Source organism: Enhydra lutris, unplaced genomic scaffold, assembly GCF_002288905.1.
Source record: "Enhydra lutris kenyoni isolate GAN:26980312 unplaced genomic scaffold, ASM228890v2 scaffoldscaffold40, whole genome shotgun sequence".
In the NCBI taxonomy this organism is placed as follows: domain Eukaryota; kingdom Metazoa; phylum Chordata; class Mammalia; order Carnivora; family Mustelidae; genus Enhydra; species Enhydra lutris.
Window position 1 is genome coordinate 1,700,823 of NW_019154124.1, and position 23,916 is coordinate 1,724,738.

A 23,916-nucleotide genomic window follows, 5' to 3' on the forward strand; every position below is an offset into this window, starting at 1 on the left:
TCTCTCTTTTTTTTTTTTTTTCCTTCTTTCTGAACCTCTTTTTATCCCCTTTCTCCCCCTCACGATTTGGGATCTCTTCTGATTTGGCTAAAGCATATTTTCCTGGGGTTGTTGCCACCCTTTTAGTATTTTACTTGCTTCTTCATCTGCTCTTATCTAGACAAAATGACAAGGCGGAAAAATTCACCACAAAAAAAAGAACAAGAGGCAGTACCAAAGGCTAGGGACCTAATCAATACAGACATTGGTAATATGTCAGATCTAGAGTTTAGAATGACGATTCTCAAGGTTCTAGCCGGGCTTGAAAAAGGAATGGAAGATATTAGAGAAACCCTCTCGGGAGATATAAAAGCCCTTTCTGGAGAAATAAAAGAACTAAAATCTAACCAAGTTGAAATCAAAAAAGCTATTAATGAGGTGCAATCAAAAATGGAGGCTCTCACTGCTAGGATAAATGAGGCAGAAGAAAGAATTAGTGATATAGAAGACCAAATGACAGAGAATAAAGAAGCTGAGCAAAAGAGGGACAAACAGCTACTGGACCATGAGGGGAGAATTCGAGAGATAAGTGACACCATAAGACGAAACAACATTAGAATCATTGGGATTCCAGAAGAAGAGGAAACAGAGAGGGGAGCAGAAGGTATATTGGAGAGAATTATTGGAGAGAATTTCCCCAATATGGCAAAGGGAACAAGCATCAAAATCCAGGAGATTCAGAGAACCCCCCTCAAAATCAATAAGAATAGGTCCACACCCCGTCACCTAATAGTAAAATTTACAAGTCTTAGTGACAAAGAGAAGATCCTGAAAGCAGCCCGGGAAAAGAAGTCTGTAACGTACAATGGTAAAAATATTAGATTGGCAGCAGACTTATCCACAGAGACCTGGCAGGCCAGAAAGAGCTGGCATGATATATTCAGAGCACTAAACGAGAAAAACATGCAGCCAAGAATACTATATCCAGCTAGGCTATCATTGAAAATAGAAGGAGAGATTAAAAGCTTCCAGGACAAACAAAAACTGAAAGAATTTGCAAGTACCAAACCAGCTCTACAGGAAATATTGAAAGGGGTCCTCTAAGCAAAGAGAGACCCTAAAAGTAGTAGATCAGAAAGGAACAGACACAATATACAATAACAGTCACCTTACAGGCAATACAATGGCACTAAATTCATATCTCTCAATACTTACCCTGAATGTTAATGGGCTAAATGCCCCAATCAAAAGACACAGGGTATCAGAATGGATAAAAAAACAAAACCCATCTATATGTTGCCTACAAGAAACTCATCTTAAACATGAAGACACCTCCAGATTTAAAGTGAGGGGGTGGAAAAGAATTTACCATGCTAATGGACATCAGAAGAAAGCAGGAGTGGCAATCCTTATATCAGATCAATTAGATTTTAAGCCAAAGACTATAATAAGAGATGAGGAAGGACACTATATCATACTCAAAGGAACTGTCCAACAAGAAGATCTAACAATTTTAAATATCTATGCCCCTAACATGGGAGCAGCCAACTATATAAACCAATTAATAACAAAATTAAAGAAATACATCGACAATAATACAATAATCGTAGGGGACTTTAACACTCCCCTCACTGAAATGGACAGATCATCCAAGCAAAAGATCAACAAGGAAATAAAGGCCTTAAATGACACACTGGACCAGATGGACATCACAGATATATTCAGAACATTTCATCCCAAAGCAACAGAATACACATTCTTCTCTAGTGCACATGGAACATTCTCCAGAATAGATCATATTCTCGGTCCTAAATCAGGTCTCAACCGTTATCAAAAGATTGGAATCATTCCCTGCATATTTTCAGACCACAATGCTCTAAAGCTAGAACTCAATCACAAGAGGAAATTTGGAAAGAACCCAATTACATGGAGACTAAACAGCATCCTTCTAAAGAATGAATGGGTCAACCAGGAAATTAAAGAAGAGTTGAAAAAATTCATGGAAACAAATGATAATGAAAACACAACGGTTCAAAATCTGTGGGACACAACAAAGGCAGTCCTGAGAGGAAAATATATAGCGGTACAAGCCTTTCTTAAGAAACAAGAAAGGTCTCAGGTACACAACCTAACCCTACACCTAAAGGAGCTGGAGAAAGAACAAGAAAGAAACCCTAAACCCAGCAGGAGAAGAGAAATCATAAAGATCAGAGCAGAAATCAATGAAATAGAAACCAAAAAAACAATAGAACAAATTAACGAAACTAGGAGCTGGTTCTTTGAAAGAATTAATAAGATCGATAAACCCCTGGCCAGACTTATCAAAAAGAAAAGAGAAAGGACCCAAATAAATAAAATCATGAATGAAAGAGGAGAGATCACAACGAACACCAAAGAAATACAGACAATTATAAGAACATACTATGAGCAACTCTACGCCAACAAATTGGACAATCTGGAAGAAATGGATGCATTCCTAGAGACATATAAACTACCACAACTGAACCAGGAAGAAATCGAAAGCCTGAACAGACCCATAACCAGTAAGGAGATTGAAACAGTCATCAAAAATCTCCAAACAAACAAAAGCCCAGGGCCAGATGGCTTCCCGGGGGAATTCTACCAAACATTTAAAGAAGAACTAATTCCTATTCTCCTGAAACTGTTCCAAAAAATAGAAATGGAAGGAAAACTTCCAAACTCATTTTATGAGGCCAGCATCACCTTGATCCCAAAACCAGACAAGGATCCCATCAAAAGAGAGAACTACAGACCAATATCCTTGATGAACACAGATGCAAAAATTCTCGCCAAAATACTAGCCAATAGGATTCAACAGTACATTAAAAGGATTATTCACCACGACCAAGTGGGATTTATTCCAGGGCTGCAAGGTTGGTTCAACATCCGCAAATCAATCAATGTGATACAACACATTAATAAAAGAAAGAACAAGAACCATATGATACTCTCCATAGATGCTGAAAAAGCATTTGACAAAGTACAGCATCCCTTCCTGATCAAAACTCTTCAAAGTGTAGGGATAGAGGGCACATACCTCAATATTATCAAAGCCATCTATGAAAAACCCACCGCAAATATCATTCTCAATGGAGAAAAACTGAAAGCTTTTCCGCTAAGGTCAGGAACACGGCAGGGATGTCCGTTATCACCACTGCTATTCAACCTAGTACTAGAAGTCCTAGCCTCAGCAATCAGACAACAAAAGGAAATTAAAGGCATCCAAATTGGCAAAGAAGAAGTCAAACTATCACTCTTTGCAGATGATATGATACTATATGTGGAAAACCCAAAAGACTCCACTCCAAAACTGCTAGAACTTGTACAGGAATTCAGTAAAGTGTCAGGATATAAAATCAATGCCCAGAAATCAGTTGCATTTCTCTACACCAACAACAAGACAGAAGAAAGAGAAATTAAGGAGTCCATCCCATTTACAATTGCACCCAAAACTATAAGATACCTAGGAATAAATCTAACCAAAGAGACTAAGAATCTATACACAGAAAACTATAAAGTACTCATGAAAGAAATTGAGGAAGACACAAAGAAATGGAAAAATGTTCCATGCTCCTGGATTGGAAGAATAAATATTGTGAAAATGTCTATGCTACCTAAAGCAATCTACACATTTAATGCAATTCCTATCAAAGTACCATCCATTTTTTTCAAAGAAATGGAACAAATAATCCTAAAATTTATATGGAACCAGAAAAGACCTCGAATAGCCAAAGCAATATTGAAGAAGAAAGCCAAAGTTGGTGGCATCACAATTCCGGACTTCAAGCTCTATTACAAAGCTGTCATCATCAAGACAGCATGGTACTGGCACAAAAACAGACACATAGATCAATGGAACAGAATAGAGAGCCCAGAAATAGACCCTCAACTCTATGGTCAACTAATCTTCGACAAAGCAGGAAAGAATGTCCAATGGAAAAAAGACAGCCTCTTCAACAAATGGTGTTGGGAAAATTGGACAGCCACATGCAGAAAAATGAAATTGGATCATTTCCTTACACCACACACGAAAATAGACTCAAAATGGATGAAGGATCTCAATGTGAGAAAGGAATCCATCAAAATCCTTGAGGAGAACACAGGCAGCAACCTCTTCGACCTCAGCCGCAGCAACATCTTCCTAGGAACATCGCCAAAGGCAAGGGAAGCAAGGGCAAAAATGAACTATTGGGATTTCATCAAGATCAAAAGCTTTTGCACAGCAAAGGAAACAGTTAACAAAACCAAAAGACAACTGACAGAATGGGAGAAGATATTTGCAAATGACATATCGGATAAAGGGCTAGTGTCCAAAATCTATAAAGAACTTAGCAAACTCAACACCCAAAGAACAAATAATCCAATCAAGAAATGGGCAGAAGACATGAACAGACATTTCTGCAAGGAAGACATCCAGATGGCCAACAGACACATGAAAAAGTGCTCCACATCACTCGGCATCAGGGAAATACAAATCAAAACCACAATGAGATACCACCTCACACCAGTCAGAATGGCTAAAATTAACAAGTCAGGAGATGACAGATGCTGGCGAGGATGCGGAGAAAGGGGAACCCTCCTACACTGTTGGTGGGAATGCAGGCTGGTGCAGCCACTCTGGAAAACAGCATGGAGGTTCCTCAAAATGTTGAAAATAGAGCTACCCTATGACCCAGCAATTGCACTGCTGGGTATTTACCCTAAAGATACAAACGTAGTGATCCAAAGGGGCACGTGCACCCGAATGTTTATAGCAGCAATGTCTACAATAGCCAAACTATGGAAAGAACCTAGATGTCCATCAACAGACGAATGGATAAAGAAGATGTGGTATATATACACAATGGAATACTATGCAGCCATCAAAAGAAATGAAATCTTGCCTTTTGCGACGACATGGATGGAACTAGAGGGTATCATGCTTAGCGAAATAAGTCAATCGGAGAAAGACAACTATCATATGATCTCCCTGATATGAGGGAGAGGAGATGCAACATGGGGGGTTAAGGGGGTAGGAGAAGAGTAAATGAAACAAGATGGGATTGGGAGGGAGACAAACCATAAGTGACTCTTAATCTCACAAAACAAACTGAGGGTTAATGGGGGGGGTGTGGGGGGGTGGGATTATGGACATTGGGGAGGGTATGTGCTATGGTGAGTGCTGTGAAGTGTGTAAACCTGGCGATTCACAGACCTGTACCCCTGGGGATAAAAAGATATTATATGTTTATGAAAAGTAAAATTTAAAAAAAAAACAAAAAAAAACAAAAAAAATAAAAATTAAAAAAAAAAATCATATGATCATCTCAAGAGATGCAGAAAAAAACATCTGACAAAATTCAACATCTGTTCATGGCAAAAACTCAACAAAGTCAGTCTAGGGGTAACATACCTCCATATAATGATAAACCCACAGATAACATCATACTCAAGGGTAAAAAACTGAATGCTCTTCTGCTAAGATTGGAATTAAGACAAGGATGTCCAATCTCACCACTTTCATTCAACACAGCATTGGAAATCCTAGCCACAGAAATCAGACAAGAAATAAAAGGCATTCAAATTGGTAAGAAAGAAGTAGAACTGTCATTATTTGCAGATGACAGGACACTATACAAAGAAAACCCCGGACTCCACCAAAAAGCTATCAGAAGTAATATGGATTCAGTGAAGTTGCAGCATACAAAATCAATATATAAAATTTCTTGCATTTCTACACACTAATAACAAACTGGCAGAAGAGAAATTCAGAAAACAATTCCATTTACAATCGCACCAAAAAGAATAAAATACCTAGGAATAAACTTAACCAAGGAGATAAAAGAACTGTATTTTCAAAATTTTAAAACACTGATGAAAGATATACCATGCTCATGGACTAAAGAATCAGCATTTTTAAAATGTCCAAAACTCCTGAAAGCAATCCACAGAATGAATGCAATCCCTATTGAAACACCAAAAGTAATTTTCACAGAATTAAAACAAGTAATCCTAAAATTTGTATGGAACCATAAAAGACCTGTAATAGCCAAAACCACCTTGAGAAATGAAATAAATCCTGAGGTAACACAATCTTCAAGATATACTACAGATTTCAAGATATACTACAAAACTGTAATAATCAAAAAAGTTTATTAATGGCACAAAAGAGACACACAAATCAATGTGACACACTAGAAAGCCCAGAAATAAACCTACATTTATATGGTCAATTAATCTGATAAAGAAAGCAAGAATATGCAGCAGGGAAAAGACAGTCACTTCAATAAATGGTGTTGGGAAAACTGGACAGTCACACGCCAAAGAATGAAATGGGACCACTTTCTTATGCCGCACACAAAAATAAATTCAAAATGGACTCAAGAACTAATGTAAGACCCAAAACCATAAAATTCCTAGTAGAAAACGTAGCTAGTAATCTCTCTGACATAAGTCTTAGCAACATTTTTCTAGATCCATCTCCTCACAAGGAAAACAAAAACAATTGGGACTACACCGAGATAAAAAGCTTTTGCACAGCAAAGAAAACCATGAACAAAACAAAAGACAACTTATTGAACTGAAGAAAAATTTACAAATGATATATCCTATAAGGAGTTAATATCCAAAATAAAGAACTTACACAACTCGACATCAAAAATACAAATAATCCAATTAAGAACTGGGCAGAGGACCTGAATAGACACTTTTCCAAAGACATATAGATGGCCAACAGACACATGAAAAGATGCTCAAATTACTAGCCATCAGGAAAATGTTAAATCAAAACCACAGTGAGTTGTCACCTTACACCTGTCAGAAGGGGTACTGAAAAGTGAGAATTAGTAAGTGTTAGCAAAGATGTGGAGAAAAAGGAACCCTCATGCACTGTTGATGGGAATGTAAACTGGCGCGGCCACTGTGGAAGACAGCATGGAGGTTCCTCAAAAAATCAAAAACAGAAATACCGTATGAACCAGTAATCTGTTACTGAGTATTTACCTAAAGAAAATGAAAACACTAATTTGAAAAGATAAATGCACCTCTATGTTTAATGCAGCATATTTACAATAGCCTAGATATGGAAGCAAACCCAAGTGCCATGATAGATAAATGGATAAAGATGTACATATATATATAATGGAATACTGTTCAGACATAAAAAAGAATGAATTTTTCCGACCTGTAACAACATGGATGGACATAGAGGGTATTATGCTAAGTGAAATAAGTCAGACAGACATAGACAAATACCACATGATTTCACTTTTATGTGGAATCCAAAAAAACAAAACAAATAACTGAACAAAAAAAGCAGAAACAGAGGTGTAAATATACAGAACAAACTGGTGGTTGCCAGTAGGGAGGAAAAATGGGTTAAAGGGAGTATGAGATAGAGGCTTCCAGTTACAAAATGAGTAAGTCATGGGGATAAATTGTACCGCATAAGAAATAATACAGTCAGTGGTACTGTAACAGAGTTATATAGTGACAGATGGCAGCCACGTTTGTGGTGAGCACAGCATAATATAAACAGCTGTGGAATCGCGATGCTGTAATTTTAAAAAAGGAAAGGGTAGATAGCTGAATATAATCAGGACCACAGTTTTGCCAAGCAGGTACGATGATGGAACAAAGAGGTAAGGGACTCAAGAAGAGGAGCTACAGTGACACACTACGGAATCCGAGCAGATCGGTAAAGTAGTCAAAACAGGAAATGAAGAGAGCAAAAACACAGACGGACCTAAGGACTAGAGCACCTGATAAAGTTAAACTGCCTCTATGTTGAGAATGACTGAGTACAAAAGGAGAGGAGGTTATGGGCTAGAAAATAAAATGTCTGAATTTGTGATTTCAGAAGTAGAGCAGTTCTTTGTGACATCAAGGTACAATAGCCCTGGCTAAGAACACCTTAAAATTGAGAGAAGGGGGCGCTGGGGTGGCTCAGTCGGTTGAGCATCCGACTCTTGATTTCAGCTCAGGTCATGATCTCAGGGTTCTGAGAGCGAGCCCTGCATCAGGCCCCATGCTCAGTGCAGAGTCTGCTTGACCCTCTCCATGCCCCGAATGCTCTCTCTCTCACACATGTGTGCTAATAAATAAATAAAATATTTTTGGGGGAAAAAAAAGGAGAGATCAACTGGTAATACAGGAAAGTCGATAGGAAGGGAGAACAAGGCAGGCAGAAAGCATGCAATGGCAAGGTAGTCCGAGAGTTGCAAGCAGTCCGAATGAATGTAAGAGGGATTGAGATGAGGACGGAGAGGGAGGGAAGAGTCATGTAAGTCATATCTGAAACACAATCTGCTCAGAATGAGAACCATCTTCTGAAGGACTAAATCAGTGCAGTTCTAGGAACACAAAGGGTGGCAGATACATGGAAGCAGATTTCAAAATAAAAGAGGATGTCCTAATGTCCAATGATTACATAAGTAAGATGTCTTGAAAACTCTTTATGACTCAAGTGTTCAAGCAAAACTCCATGTTGCTCTGCTTGCAACGCTGTACAGAGGACCATGAAGTGCCTTCCAACTCCATGAAGGCAGTAAGAGAAGAAAAAACATTACTTACCAGTTCTACACCTATTACTCCTGCACCAATGACAACCATCTTCTCTGGAACTTTTTTTAAAGATAAAGCACCTGTAGATGACACTATTGTATCTTCGTCGATCTATAATAAAATATATACAATCAAGATTATTTGGAAAAACCTACTGAGTTATAAACTGACCCCACCAAAAATGCTAAGACATTTATTTGTTTTGAGGTATCTAGGACTTCTATCCATACACTCGATTTTATCAAATCCCATTAAACTGCTCACTTAAAATTTCATCATTTGGTATTTCAAAATAAAACGGTCAGTTTTAACTTTGTAATGAATTCATATCCATCTTAATTGAAGTGTTTTATTTCTGGTCAAAATCACTGCAGAATAAAGACAATCAACTTCCCAAAGCTGAACGACTGTCAATGTACAGTACTTCAGTTAGAAATTTCTCCAAGTTCATAAATAGCATGAATAGTTTATAAATGTCTTTCTGAAGGGAGGTTGTACCACATACCGTGATTCCAGAAAAAGGAGTAACCTCCGAACCTGTAGCTATAAGAATGTTCTTCGTATCAATAACTTGAGTGCTGCCATCGGCTTTCGTAGCAGTGACCTGATTTTTGCCAGTTATCTTTCCAAATCCATTTACGTGGACAACCTTTATAAAATAATGTTTATAGATTCACAAAGTTTAAAATGATTTTCATGATTAAAAAAACGTGACTAATAGGAAAAAAGTACTCTATTAAATAACACATCCAATACAAAATGCTTCCTCACTTAGTAAGGTTACACATGGAGCAGCAAAAATTTGTTCTATATGTCAGAAAATCTATTTCAGGTTAGCATACAATTTTAAATTAAATAAATACCCCCAGCAAAAAACCCTCTAAAAAACAAACAAAAAAAATCAGCAGCCAAGTTCTAACAGAACTGCTCTATGAGATTAATGCTTAATGTATACGTAAAATAAAGCAGATATCTGCACGTTAAACCACTGACCTTATTCTGTTTGAATAAGTGGGCAATTCCACCAGTTAAAGCTTTTACTGCTGTACTCTTCTGCTCCATCATCTTCTCCAAATTCAAGCGAACTTCAGACACTGTAGTTTGTTAAACAAATCTTTAGTCCTTAGCTAAATTCTTGAAGCAATAGGGTATTTTTCACTAATCACAGAAAACTTCAGCCTAATGTTTACAGAACTGGATAAAAGGCAGTATTAAAACTTTCAAGTATAGTAACTAATACAATAATTGTAGCTTGCAAAAAGACTAAGAGCAACATCTCTCAATAAATAGAACCTGTCAAACACTGCAGAAAGTCCACCTTTGGGAAAAATTCAGTCCAAAATAAACATTATATCCCACTGTAGCAAAATATTCTAACAACTTATGATGACAGGTCTAGATGAGATTTAAATAGAAACAGCAAAGTAAAACATCATCTGAAATTATAAGTAAAAAGAAACAATAATTTCATGAAACAAAAACTAAAAAAAACACTCAACTGAAAACGTTAAATATAAAAACTTAATATAAAAGAGTTTAATAAACTGGATTTAATCACTCATTTAACTTAGAATTCTGAAGCAAGAGTGTAAGAAGATAAAGCTGCTCAACTCAACACAACTTCAGAAGAGGGATAGCTCAGCAATCAGCACATGCAACCAACACAAACCGCAGAGATGAGGAAACACAGACTCTGAGAGCCTGGACTGACCTGAGGCCAAAGAGCTACAACAAGAAGCTCTGCCTACCTTGCGGGTCCTCTTGACTAACCCTGTCTCCTCTTTCTTCCTTCTTTCCAAAGGAATGTAGGCTTTGACTCTACCTTTCATCTACTTTGATCTATTTGCTTTAGTGTGTACGTATCCCCTTCATACCCACTGGATAGCCTACTACAGCCCATTCTTTCAGAAACCTACTGCTACAAACAAATGAAGAAAAATAATTACCTATCCCCATCTCCTGATATGTTTAAGCTCTCCCTAAAACCCCAACCCTTCTGGATATATCTGTCAACAATTGGTAAGAAAGGATGAAATAAAAACAGCCCAAAAAGAATGGCAAGAGATAAGCCATACAAAATTAAAATGGAATGTCCTCCTTTTACACTGTGCTACACCCCACCCCTCCTTTGTTCTTCCCACTACCAAAAACTTAGGTAGACCAACCTACCTTCCTTCTTTCTCTGCCCATAGCCTTCAGGAATCCCATGCCAACTCCCCACCCCGAGATCTCCAGGTTTCAGGGAAATTAAAACTGACTTCACACACACACACACACACACACACACACACACACACACACACACAGAGCAGACTTCACACCAAAGTTTTCAAAGGAACAGAAGATGTCATAGTAAAAATCTGACTTAAGCCCTCTTAAGTAAATCTCTCTACATTTTTAAAGATCTTCTTTTACTCTTTCCTCAACAAAACATATGTTACACATTCATTAGATACACGTAAAGCTGTAGCCAAAAGAGTCAAGTCAAATATGGCTGGTAAATTGCTGAATATGAAAGGTATACTTACTTTCAATTCCCCTAGATGCAAAATCTTTTCCATGGGCCATATGATAATAATGAGAGTTATTTAATAAAGCCTAAATAGATAAAATGATCAAATGTTGACAATAAGACTACATACAATCAAAAAGCAATTAAGAAATGACATTCTCTACATGGAATAATACAAGGACTGCAACAACTCAAGTTTCTGTTCTTATATTATTAACGTAAGCCCAATAATAAAGATGTAAAAAACGCTAAACAAGCAGGAATGAAAAACAAAACATCTTCACTTCCTTTAAAATCAAAGGAGTAAGTACACTCTTCAGGGTGGCAGGTGAAAAAGGCAGTCATGTCTACATACATAAAACCCCTAAGGGAAGAATTTACTACCTACTGTCTGTTTCACTGGTAAAGGAAAGCTGAAGAGAAAAAACGGAGCACCACAGCCTGTTTGAATGGAAAGGCTGGGGATTTGAAGACAGAGACGCAATTTCAGGAATGTATGGCAGACTGGTGACAGCACTGTTTAAGCTTTACCAAGGAAAACACGTTTTTTATTATCAACCATGGTTGCTTATTTTCTAATAACTATTATCCTAATGTTCTAGTCCTAATACATCCTTCTAATCAGTGGCTAATGAAAAACACCTCTGTACTGTACAAAACACATGCTCACCTTAGAAGGAATACAACCAACATTCAAGCACGTTCCCCCAAGCGTCTCATTTTTCTCAACGCAGACTGTCTACAACCAAAGAAAACATTATTTAACTACTTATAACCTGCAGTGGCTCAATTCATAAAATTCCCATACATCTGTCTTAATTCTTCTACAGAACAAGTTACTGAAGCTGTTTGTAAGGATGAAATAGACTCCTTTAAAATATATCATTTCAGAAATAATGCTAAATGCAGGCTCACCCAAAAATGAATTGTGCTCAGAGACATTTTTGCCTAACATTATCAAACACATGCCCTTAGTCCTATTACTGTAGCTTCCAAAGCAGAATTAGAAGCCAAATGTACAAAGTATCGGGGAGAGGAGGGAATAATGGACCTCACTATTTCATGAGAGCACCGCAACTGAGTAACATTCTTCATTCATCTCAGGCCTGTATTTAATTTATAGAATAAACAAAAATTTACCATTACTATTTATGTGCAAAGTATTCTGTGAATATGATCAACTCTTCTCCAATAAAAATGTATCAATACCTCATTTAGTCTAAACCTTACCTTGAAGCCCAACTGGGCAGCTTTGATAGCAGCGACATATCCTCCAGGACCAGAACCTATCACTGTCACATCAGCATCAACTATAATAAAAGCAAATTGATATAAACAGTAAATTCCTTAATACTGACCAACAACAGTGCATTAAAAAAACAAACAAAAAACCTGCTATTTTAAACCTCCGAGAAAGTACAAAATAACCAACATTTTCTATACAGTACTTTTTCACTCGTAGGCACCTGACGTTCTGTGATGTAACTGAAAATGGCACAGATTTTTTTTTTTTCTTTTTTAAAGAGAGATCACAAGTAGGCAGAGAGGCAGGCAGAGAGAGAGAGGGAAGCAGACTCCCCGTTCAGCAGAGAGCCCGATGTGGGGCTCGACCCCAGGACCCTGAGATCATGACCTGAGCTGAAGGCAGAGGCTTAACCCACTGAGCCACCCAGGCGCCCCAAAAAATGGCACAGATTTTTAAACTTCATTTTCTATTTGTTCATTATGACATATGGAATACAACTCAGTTCTTTTTTTAAGAATTTATTTATTTGAAAGATTGCGCACACAGGCGTGCAAGTGGAGGGAGGGGCAGAGGGAGAGACAATCTCCAGCAGACTCTCTGCTGAGAGCACAGCCTGACACAGGGACTGATCCCACAACCATGACCTGAGCCGAAACCAAAAGTCGGGCCCTCAACAAACTAAGCCACCCCGGCACCCCACATCTGAGTTCTACATCCACCGAATCCACTGACCTTCCTAAATTCCACACTGTTTTACTTAAAAATAATAAGACAGGTTTTTAGTAACACTGAAAGACATTATCTGTGGGAGGGAAAGAGCTTTATTTTTTTTGCATGTGTGTGTGTATGTTTAAAGATTTTATTTATTTGTGATAGAGAGAGCACAAGCCGGGGGATCAGGAGAAGGAGAAGCAGGCTCCCCATTGAGCAAGGAGCCCAATGTGGGACTAGATCCCAGGACCCTAAAATCATGACCTGAGCTGAAGGCAGACACTTGACCTAGTAAAAGAGCCTTGGAATCTGACATAACTTGGCTTCAAATCTCAGCTCTGCCATTTATTAGTTGTGTGACCAAGGGACTTAATTTTCCTGTCATAAAGGAACAATAACATTGCCTTAAATGATTTATTTAATGTTAGGATTAAATAAGACAATTATTTGCATAATACCTTAGTAGTGCCAATAACTTTAAGACTGATTACACCCCCTTCAGGTACTTCTGAGAAAGAGAAAAACCAGCTTCCCTGTACTGGATGGCAAACATGTTTTGAACTTCATTTGAACGCTAATAAATTTTGTATAGTTTATGGTAACAGGCTAACCACAACATTAAATGAACTATTCTGGACATTTGCCATATAAAAATACAAAAAAATTTTTTTAAAGATTTTATTTATATATTTGACAGAGAGAGAGATCACACGTAGGCAGAGAGGCAGAGAGAAAGAGAGAAGGAAGCAGGTTTCCTGCTGAGCAGAGAGCCCGAAGTGGGGCTCAATCCCAGGACCCTGAGATCATGACCCGAGCCAAAGGCAGAGGCTTAACCCACTGAGCCACCCAGGCACCCCATAAAAATACAAAATTAAAAAAAAAAAAAAACAAACAAACAACTTTGTATCAGCAACCTTAGGAATGTAATAATTATAACACTATTGGAAAAGTCCAATTATTCCCACTGTTCCGGAGCCAACTTCAAATAAAGCTACAATCACTTATAAGACTTAGTAGAGAGTCTACCTTCCTTCTCCCCACCCTCCCAAACTATCCTTACAACCCCAAGCACTTAGCAGTATATAACACATTTTCACATCTATTACACCCTTTTTGATTCTCAGAACTTCCTAAGAGGAAAAAAGCCTTATAACTGACATTTCACAAATAAAAAATGCTAGGTTCAGATAGGTCATTTAACTTGCCCAAGGTCACCTAGCAAGTGGGTCATAGAGACAAAATTAAGCTTTTTGTCTTGCAGTGATCATTCCGTTATTCAACAGGATTCTATTCTCAAATTTAAACTAACATAAACGAAAACCCTGAGAGCACTAATCAAGTTTATAATCACTAGCTATCCAATCTGAGAATAGTTTAACCCGCTTTACCTTCGGCTGCCCTATCTACACAAAATAAAGACCACAAAAAAACCTCCTTCATAGGATCGTAACACAGAATAAAACAGCGTATATAAATAACTTAGCATAGTACCTGGAACATACATAGTAAGTATTTGCTATATGGTAACTATATTCTGAACTATGAAGATGCCAAATTTTAATTTCTGGTCACCCCCCTCTCCAACAAAACCCCACTCCCCCAGGCATGGGAGTGCTAGTATCATCAAAAAACCTTTCCTGGCCTGAAAAGAATGACAGAACCTCTGCGATGGAAGATAACTAAGAAGTTATCCAACTGACAAAATCTAAGAATCCTTCCTACTGAATAAATAAAAGGACTGATTCTTCTTGGTTATATCAGATGATAATTAGGATTACTCAGTACATGAAAAAAAATATACAGTCAGTCCAATACATGAAAAAACTATTGCTTTCATTTTCACTGATTCATTTTTGCTCTTTGACTATACTGCTTGGTTCCCTGACTCATGTTCAGAATTAAGTACATAAGAAAACGTATATCTATTTTCAAATTTTGAATAAAATGATGGCCTAAACAGCATCCCTTAATTTGGGTCCTAATTTTTAATGCACAGTAATGAAACACAAGCTACAAAAACAAGGTTTTTTTGTTGAATTTTTAACATCTTTTCTGACTAAAATATGTTTACTGAGTAAATTTAAATACAGAAAAGCCCAAAAAAGTTGAGTTTCACTTCCCAATGTAATCTTAGATTTTTTTTCTTAAGTATACAAAATACAAGAAATTCAGAACTAGTCACCTCTCACTGAAGATACTGTATGCACCATTCCATCAGAATACCACTAACGTGCTATGGAGCACAAAAAAAAAGAAGGGGAAATGTAAAGTCTTTATCTACAGATGGGTCAGCGGAGAATATGGGAGGGTGTGATTCTGTGACAAACATTCAAAAGCAAGCCAGTATTTAGAGGATATCTTAATATACTTGGAAATGTATCAAAAAAGGTGGACTGATAGGTAAATGAAAGAACAGATCTGTGATAATTTAAGTACAGTAAAATGTTAGTGGAAGAATCTGAGTGTTCACTGAAAAATTCTTACAACTTGTCTAAATGTTTGCAATTTTTCACAATAAAATGTTAGAAAAGCCAACCAGCTGGCTCTCACTTGTACCAAAAGCTGCATGCAAGTAAAGTTTACAACACAATATTGTGCCGCACCATACCCTTGTCAAAAAGCATTTGTCAGTTTGGTTTTCACATACAGTTTTAAAAATCAAGATATAGACCAATTGTTCAGTGAAACAGATCAAGGAATATTTGATGGAAAGTTTTACAAAATTAGCATTAGCCTTTCAGAATGGAAAAGAGAAACTGAACAGGATATACAAATTGGTATTATGAGAGAAAGATGACTAAGTTAGAAATATGGCAGAAGATAGCGGGATAGCAATTTGTATTTTAGGAGGCAGTGAACTAACTGGAGAAAGCTATCAGGTCCATACTTTAAAAAATAATGGGGTACAGTCAGGGGTGACTAAGTTCAACAGACATAGCAGTTAATGCCATGAAATGAACTGAAGGAGAAAAAGCAGAAGAAAGTATTCTACTAATGTTACTTACGGTATCATTGTGAGGAAAATAAGCACACCATGTTATCAAGGCTACCACTGAAGTCAAGGTGTCAAGTTACAAATCAATTACAGTCATCAACCAGTTGCAAGATGTATACTGACAAGTCAGTCTGAGACAGTATCTACCATATCGGTAATTTACCCTGTATCAGGCAGTGAGCTAAATGTTTCCTGTTGTCTTATTTAAGCCTCCTTATGTCTCCATGACACAATTATTATACCTCTATTTCACAGGGGGAAAATAAGGCTAAGAGTAACTAAATAACCTGCATTAGGCTGCCCAACTAGTAATGGAGCCAGGTTTCAAAGCAGGTTCCTTCTATTCAGAAGCCTTTGCTCCAATACCTTTCTGTTCTAATGCCACCCAAGACACTAGGATGATCCCATAATCTCTCCAGGGCCATCAGGAACTCCAAGAAGCTCCTTCATTATCATAATGGGAAATCACTGCCTTCAATAAACTGATATTATAGTTAGGGAAAACAGGCACATATCAAAATATAGATAAATCAAGTTTATTTTTACAAATTAAAAAAAGGAGTAAGAAAAGAGGTATCATAAGGCAGTAATCATTAATTACCACATTCACAACATGAGTTTAAGAACGACTTGGTAAGATTTATTTATCGTTGGGGTTCTGTTTTTAAATTATCAATGACCTTAATCTCCAATCTATTTTAGTGACCCTTCCACGCCCTATACTTATCATCACCCAAAAGTGCTCAGCTTCTAAAATCCTGAATTCTAATACTCTACTTTCTGATGATAACTCTACAACCTCCCCTAACCCATTAAGGAGAAATATACTTAAAGACAAAAAGAATATAAAGTTTAAAAAAAAAGAAAAACTCGAGTTCAAATATGGGCTTCTACCTCTTCCTAAATCCTTGGGAAATTATTTAATCTCTCTGACTTTGATGTAACATAGGAATAAGTGACAGTAATACCTACATCCCACCGTTGTGAGGTCAGACATAATGTCTGTCAAGACCCTGGGAGGAGGGCAGGTGCACATGAGACACTCAATACATGTTTCTTCCCTTCCCAGATCCACCTCCCAATCTCACAGCCTCCGATCTCACTCTCACCCTACACACTGCTACCCCACTGTTATCTTTCACTAAAATCTGACTCAGATACTACCCTCTCCTCCTTCATTGGTTTCCCTTTCTTTCTCAGTCAACAAACATTTATTGAGCAGCAGCAACTGTGCCAGGTGCTAAGGAAGGTTTCCCCCTCTCTTGTTAGATAAAATCCAAGCTCCTAAATACAGCATCCAAACCTCTTCTTTAGCCTCATCGCCCACCACACTCTGCTCATGCACCAATACCACTCAGTTTAAGCTTCAGCAACAATGAATTACTGTTAGCTTATACCCACAGAATTACACTGGTCTACCTATATACATTCTGTTCCATCTACCTAGAAATAAATGCTGACAGCATGCATTTCACGTTAGACACTACCCTAAGGTCTAGGGATATCTATAAAAAACACAGCCCTGGTTCTCATAGTCTAATGAGAGAGGAAGAAAAACCATTACAATAAAAACGCTAATCTGCACCCAGAATGACTTTAAAAACAAACCACTATCATGCCTCTGCTTAAACCATTCCAATGGCTTCCAACTGCCCTTAAAAGAGAATTAGGGTCTTTCATTATCTGCAGAGGTCATCAACCCATCTTCAACAAACATTAGGCACACTGGCCCTTTCCAAGCTCCTCAAAGACACTATGCTCCTTCTCACATCTAAATACTCCCACATGCTGTTCCTTCTACCCGGAACACCTCTTCCCAGACCCACCCCCACCTCAACCTGTTTCAGATATCAACATCATTTCCTTAGGAGAGAACTCCGTGACCATTCACAATCCACATACAAATTTCATAGCTCCCTATGCTTAGCCTGTGGAGTCATTACCACAATTGCTTACTGGATGTTTGTCTTCCCCAAATGGACTATAAACTCTATAAAAGCTGCATCTTGTCTGACTCATTCACTGCTATATCCCAGCAACCAGCCCAATAACTAGCACATAGTGCATATTACATATTCTCTATTTGTTGAGCTAAAGAATGAATGACTGTAGCAAATGTGAGTGTCTTAAGGACTAGGAGTTCATTCCTGTCATGAAATGGAAGGTCCTATCAATAATACACATTACTCTTCAAATTTTGAGGAACTTCATTCATACAGATATTCGAACATCTTCCAGATTTTTTTTAAGACTGTATTTATTTATTTGAGAGAGAGAGCATGAGCAAGAGTGCACAAAAAAGAGCACAGTGTGTTGGGGGTGCAGGGGAAGCAGGCTCCCCGCTGAGCAAGAAGCCCACTTCTGGACTCAATCCTGGACCCTGGGATCATGACATGAGACAAAGGCAGATGCTTAACCAACTGAGCAACTCAGGTGCCCCCTTCCAGAAGTTTTAACAGGACTGTATTATATATCATAAACTTGGAACTTCTCAAGCTGGTCTGATCAACCAGTACTCCCTGGAAGCGGACCAAACAGAACAGAGATTAAGATGGAGGTTCTAGAGTTGAGGAATTTTCCCAGTTCTGTCACTTCCCAGCTGGGACCTATCTTGATTCAGCACCTCCACATATAAAATGGGGAAAATAGCAGCACTTATTTTGTCAGATGGCAACAAGGATTAAAGACTGCCTGAGACAGAGTAAGCGCTCAGGCAATCAGTTACTATTAGTGTAGCTGTTGCTGGGGATTTACTTCATACCAGATGCCACAATGGGTGATTCTGATAAAGCAACAACTAAACCAGACATGGTCCCATTTCTCATATTTATTCAATAAATATGTACTGAGTACCTACTGTACCACTCCAGGTGCTAAACAATCACAGTCCCCGCCCTAACGAAGTGTAAATCCTTGGGGAAAAGACAGCTGTTAAATAAATGCCTCAGGGGCACCTGAGGTTAAGTTTTGACTCTTAGTTTCAGTTAAGTGTCTGACTCTTGGTTTCGGCTCAGGTCATTATCTCAGGGTCATGAGCTCAAGCCCCGAATTTGGCTCCGCACCAGAGCTCAGAGTCTGCTTGTCCCTCTCCCGCACATGTGCTTGCATGCTGGCTCGCTCTCTCTCGATTCTCCAAAATAAATAAAATCTTTATAAAATAATAAATAGGGATGCCTGGGTGGCTCAGCTGGTTGGACGACTGCCTTCGGCTCAGGTCATGATCCCGGAGTCCCAGCTCCATGGGGAGTCTGCTTCTCCCTCTGACCTTCTCCTCGCTCATGTTCTCTCTCACTGTCTCTCTCTCAAATAAATAAATAAATAAAATCTTAAAGTAAAATAAAATAATAAATAAATGCCTCAGATAAATACAAACATGAACACACAATGCGTGTTACTTCACACAACCAAAGACTTCACACACTGTATTAATGTGAGTACTAAGGGATTTATAATTTACTCAATGTCAAGGAATCACTACACAATTTGTTTCACAAGTACTCAGTTACCCTCATTCCATGAAAATCTAAGACCCTGCTCAAAGACTACCAAATAGAAGACACTGAATAAATCGTTGTTGATTAACTCCAAAGGTAAAGAATTAGCCACAACGTCTTTAATTACCTGCTCTGGAAACAAAAATCTAACATTTCTCCTGTTGCTTAAGAAAAAGTACTATTCCCATTTAACAAAGACAACTGATATATGCCAAGTATACCCCAATAAAACTGTAAGGAAAAAAAAAGGAACAAAGGGTATAATGGTGGGGAGGCTGGATAGCTCAGTCAGCTAGGCCTGGAGACTCTTGGTTTCAACTCAGGTCACGATCTCACAGTCATGGGATCCACCCCATGTTGGGCTCTACACTCAGTGCAGAGTCTGCTTCAGACTCTCTCTCCCCCTTCCTCCCACTCGATCTCTCCCCCTTCCTCCCACTCGATCACTCGCTCTCAAATAAATAAAATCTTTTTAAAAAATTCCTTTGTAAACAAATATGAAACATTTTTTAAAAATGTTTCATATTGTTTAAAAATTTTTTTAAATTTTAAATTATTTTAAAAAATATTTTTAAAAAACGCCATTTTTTAAAAAAGGTATAATGGGTCCAACCGTTTTCCCCCACCATCAAATTAGTACTTTTTAAAGGATTTCTTGCCCTTTCTAAAGCTAGGTAAATCATTCACTGTTGACCATTGGTGACAGGAATCCTCCCACTACTCTTTCTCCCAGAAATAAAATATCTCAGATCATGCTAGTCTGGCAGCAGTTAAGGTACAGGATAAAATTATTTCAGAGCATGCAGGGACACTAATGGTTACACTTCCCCCCAACTAATGGTTTCTACAAAAAAGTTTTAATGCAACTTTACTTATATGGGTGATTCAGGTAAATGTCAAAACAGATGACTTCAAATAACTAATATGTAGTGGTACTGGGAGGCCAAAATGCCTTACTACAAGCCCATTAACTTTCTGTTTTAAAAAACAAAATATATGTCCTTTATAGAAACTTCAAAAATACTTAAAAAAAAAAAAAAAAGAAAGAAAGAAAGAAAAAAAGAAGAAGAAGAAAATACCCATATTCCCCATATTCCATAGTTTCCTTTCAGGGTGTATCCTTCCCGTCTTTAAAATAATGTTTTTGACAAGCCCATCAGAATTTTCAATTGGGATGTCAAAAAGTCATCTCACCACCCTAACAGTGTCAAACTACCAACACACTTACTCTTATACAGTGGACAGAATTTCAACTTTTTTTTAAATGTAAACATTAAAAATAACTCCCCTGCTCAAAACCCTTCAGTGGTTTTTCCTTTACACTGGGAGTAAAATCCAAACTCCTTCACCTGACTTCCACAGTCCTCCATGATCTGATCCTGCTTACCTCTCTGCTGTCACATCCTATGGGTCTCCGCTCCAGCCACACCAGCCTTCCTGCAATGACTTAAACCTCACAATCTAATTCTCACCTCAGACTCTTCTCACTGCTGTTTCCCTCTCCTAAAATAACCTCACTCCCTCTCTTCACTCAGATGTCATCTCCTTAGAAAAGCCCTGACACCCTATCTAAAACAGTCATTTTTACTCCCAGTTACCTGCTTTTATTTTCAATCTCTAACCAAAATATTTACCTGTTACCTGAGTATTGTTTGTTTTTTTACCAGCAGACTGTCAGTTCCAAAAAAGCAGGGCTTTGCCTAGTTCACTACCTAGACACACTAGGTGCTCAATAAACATTTAAGTGAATAAACACATGAACAAATGAATTCTATGGCAGATTACTTATTAGTTGTTCTAACATTCACTTACTTTTACATTTAAACACAAAGGAACTATGAATCTGAGGAAAAACCGTTTTACTAAATACTTACTTGGTTGATCTGCATAAGTTCTCAGAGGCACTGCAGAAACTCCCTGTAAGCCATGAGATATTCGACTAAAATGGCCTCTCTGGAAAAAGAAAAAAAAAAAAATGTTGTATTATGTAGAATATGAATTCAAAACAGAACTCCTGAAGGTCAATGAAAATGTAAGGACTTGGGAGCAAATATGTCAAGCACTTATTATTTATGTATCTTCCATTGCTACACAGAGGTTACATATCAATTTCTCTCTCTTTTTTTAAGATTTTATTTATTTCTTTGTCAGAGAGAGAGAGAAAGGGAGCACAAACAGGGAGAGCAGCAGGCAGAGGGAAAAGCAGGCTCCCCGCCAAGCATGGAGCCCAATGGGGGACTCAAGCCCGGGACCCAGGTATCATGACCTGAGTTGAAGGCAGCCGCTTAACCAACTGAGCCACCCAGGTGTCCCAATTTCTCCTCTTTCATCACAACAATTACTTAAACTTTAGAACCCCAGTTCCCCATACTATCTTTTCATTATGAATATTCAATAAACCATCTCAGAGCAATATAGGCTAAAGCCCAACAAATAAAGTTATTCAGTGGTATTAGTGTTACTACATTTTCAGAAAGCATGGCTAATTTTTGGTGCCAGGGATTTTAATGTCACAATTAAGACTCTTAAAAGTTCTAGGGGCACCTGGGTGGCGGTTAAGTGTCTGCCTTTGGCTTAGGTCATGATCTCAGGGTCCTGGGACAGAGCCCCACGCCAGGCTCCCTGCTCACCCAGGAGCCTACTTCTCCCTCTGCCTCTTCCCCCACCCCAGGCTCGTGTGCACTGGCTCACTCTCTCTCTCTCTCAAATAAATACCTTTTTTTAAAAAGGGCTCTTAAAGTTCTAACTTAAGTACTCAATAATCTTTACATTACAATCCTCTACTTGTAATTATTGTTTCCTAACTCAAACTACCTGACCCCCTCTATAAAAATGCTCCTGAACAGTTAATTGGGAATAGAAAATTAGACAAGATCACTTGGGAAAATGCACTATTACTGACATTCAAGAGCTCCTACAATTCCACAAAGTGCATCATAATCCCCACAACAATCTCTATGAATGTCCGCTCTTTTCTATGAACAGTGAAACAAAGAAACAATGCAAATAGCTCTTATGGGAGGCAGTGATGAAACCCTCACTCATGTAGCAATGTTCTCTCCTCCAAGGCAACGCAAAGCACCTGAGATCAGAACAGCAAACCAAAAAGGAGCAACGTCAGTCCTAACTTCTAGTCCCAGTTCTGCCGCTGCCTAGAAGTATGATTACACTAACTCTCAGGAGCACAGATCACTCATGTTAGGAACCAAAGAGACCGACTACTATGCTACCTTTAAGGTATCCACCAATGCAGTACCCAGCCACGATCCCGCATGTACACAATCCGGCTGTATTCGGTACGTGGACGAAGAGGGAAAGTTGTCCTAACGGTAAGCAGCTGCGATTAAAAATGCAAGCCTCTAGGAGAGAAGGCAGTGAACACTAGCTGAAAGCTGCAAACAATGAGGAGGCTTTTGAGGAATTCCCAGGGCCACCTGTCAGTGCTGACTGCCTCTGGGTGTTTCAAGGAGTGGCCCCAAGGTTACCTGCCCAATGCCACGCTGGGGCTCGGATTAGGATTAGTAAAAGGTAGCGAGTATGAAAAGAGCAGACGGGACAAGTGCGATTTCTACTTCTTCTGACAAGGTAAAGCGGCCTGTGCATGACCCGCATGCTCCAAACGCGAGGCTTGCGGGCGGACTGCTGGCCGTCACACAACCGGCGGGGCGGCTTCACTGCACAGGTCCCCGCTCGGGCCGCCGTCGGGCCAGAGCCTGCTCAGGGGCGGGGCCGTGGGTGGTCCCGGCCACTCTGCCCGCCTCTCTCGACCCCACCAGCTAGGCCGCCTCCCGGACCCCGTCAGCGGGCACTTCTGCGCCTCTGGCTTGGCACAACCCCACTCGCTCGGCCCTCACCTTGGCCAAGGAGCAGTACACACGACTCCAGCTCTGCATCTTGCCTCTCAACTTTCCTTTCCGCCAGGGCTTCCCCGTCCGCTAAGCTCCTCGGCCGCCTCGCCAAGGTCTCCCCGCCCTGCGCATGCACAGGCGCAGCTTACGTCATGGGTCGGGAGCAGCGCGATTGGTCCGCGCCCTCGGGGCCTACGGGACTAGGCGTTTCTGTCAGGCGCGGAGTCGTGCGCTGTCGTAAGAAGCGTAGTGCTTTCTGGCAGCGCGGGATTGCGGTACCATTTTGCCGGTGGTATGGAAATGTGGGGAGTTGAAATGCGATCTTATACTTGGAGGACGAGATAAATAAACAAGACTATCGTTTGCTTCATGCACGCCGCAGAAAGCGAGGATTGAGAGGTTCTAGGTTGTGCTAAACTGAGGAATCTCAGCATTTTCCAGGCATCCCTTCCGCAGCAACCACATGAAGGATTAGGAGCATTACAGTTAATTGGATGAGGCCCTGAGAGGTTAATACCCCCGAGGTCGCGCAGAGGAAAGATGACTGCTTTATAACTAACCTCTCCCCG

At 39.1% G+C, this 23,916-nt stretch overlaps 1 protein-coding gene across 3 annotated transcripts in view; it reads right to left on the reverse strand.

Moving 5' to 3' along the window:
- Positions 1-23,552, reverse strand: part of LOC111155288 (dihydrolipoamide dehydrogenase) — a 37,976-nt gene extending 14,424 nt beyond the window's left edge. The window contains exons 1-8 of one of the 3 annotated variants that reach the window (XM_022515424.1): positions 23,354-23,552; positions 21,374-21,452; positions 12,284-12,363; positions 11,724-11,792; positions 11,070-11,139; positions 9,535-9,635; positions 9,047-9,190; positions 8,551-8,652 (exon numbers count right to left, since the gene is read on the reverse strand). In XM_022515424.1, the coding sequence (XP_022371132.1) occupies positions 8,551-8,652; positions 9,047-9,190; positions 9,535-9,635; positions 11,070-11,139; positions 11,724-11,792; positions 12,284-12,363; positions 21,374-21,452; positions 23,354-23,392 (684 nt within the window). In that variant the 5' untranslated portion in view covers positions 23,393-23,552. The remainder of the gene's footprint in view (positions 1-8,550; positions 8,653-9,046; positions 9,191-9,534; positions 9,636-11,069; positions 11,140-11,723; positions 11,793-12,283; positions 12,364-21,373; positions 21,453-23,353) is intronic. The other 2 variants (XM_022515426.1, XM_022515425.1) reach the window with 2 other exon arrangements.
- Between the last annotated feature and the right edge of the window lie 364 nt (positions 23,553-23,916).